Below are 979 nucleotides of genomic sequence, written 5' to 3'. Positions count from 1 at the left end.
TTGTTTCTAACTTGTTTATTTCTGTTCTGGTTTTTATTATTTCTTTTCTTCCACCTGTTTTGTTTCCTTTGGTTTCCACTTTTTTTTTTTAATTATTTCTTTTCTTCCACTTGTTTGGTTTCTTTTGCTGCCGGTTTTCCAGATGCTTAAGGTGACTCTTTAAGTTGGCGATTTTGTCATTTTCCTTTTTCCTAATGTAGAACTGTATTGCTATGATTTTCCCAATTGCTGCTTTCTGTGTCCCATAAATATTGACAATTGTTTTCTTTTTTTTTTATGGCTCTGAAAAGAGCCTTTAGGACAAGATGTTGCAGTCCATCACTCACTCGCCTTACTTGGCACTGGTGTACTTTGTGACGGCCTTGGTGTCCTCGGACACGGCATGCTTGGCCAGCTCGCCGGGCAGCAGCAGGCGCACGGCCGTCTGGATCTCGCGGGACGTGATGGTGGAGCGCTTGTTGTAGTGCGCCAGGCGCGACGCCTCGCCCGCGATGCGCTCGAAGATGTCGTTGACGAACGAGTTCATGATGCCCATGGCCTTAGACGAGATGCCCGTGTCGGGGTGCACCTGCTTCAGCACCTTGTACACGTACACCGAGTAGCTCTCCTTGCAGCTGCGCTTGCGCTTCTTGCCGTCCTTCTTCTGCGCCTTGGTCACCGCCTTCTTCGACCCCTTCTTCGGGGCGGGTGCGGACTTGGCTGGCTCGGGCATGATGATGGTCAGCGGTGAAGACTCTGAGATCTGACAATTGTTTTCTTTATTGACTTTTGTCTCAAGGAATCTTTTTATTTCTTCCTTAATATACTCTTTGAATCAGCTGTCGTTGATCAGCATATTGTTTATTATCCAGGTGTTAGATTTTCTTCACATCTTTTTACATTCAATCTTGATCTCTAATGCATTGTAGTTTAATAGGGTAGAATTCTTATATTTGTGACTTTATTTAAGTTAGATTTGTGTCCTAAGGTATGGTCTATC

General features: G+C 44.6%; 1 protein-coding gene across 1 annotated transcript; it reads right to left on the bottom strand.

The window, feature by feature from the left end:
- Positions 1-331: 331 nt before the first annotated feature.
- Positions 332-718, bottom strand: LOC125999480 (histone H2B type 2-E-like). The gene has a single exon (XM_049767545.1). It carries the CDS (start codon positions 710-712, stop codon positions 332-334), a length of 381 nt encoding a protein of 126 aa, XP_049623502.1. The 5' UTR covers positions 713-718.
- Between the last annotated feature and the right edge of the window lie 261 nt (positions 719-979).

The sequence above is a fragment of the Suncus etruscus genome, chromosome X (genome assembly GCF_024139225.1).
Source record: "Suncus etruscus isolate mSunEtr1 chromosome X, mSunEtr1.pri.cur, whole genome shotgun sequence".
Taxonomy (NCBI): domain Eukaryota; kingdom Metazoa; phylum Chordata; class Mammalia; order Eulipotyphla; family Soricidae; genus Suncus; species Suncus etruscus.
Note: the sequence above shows the minus strand (reverse complement) of the source record. Positions and strands in the feature narration are given on the sequence as shown.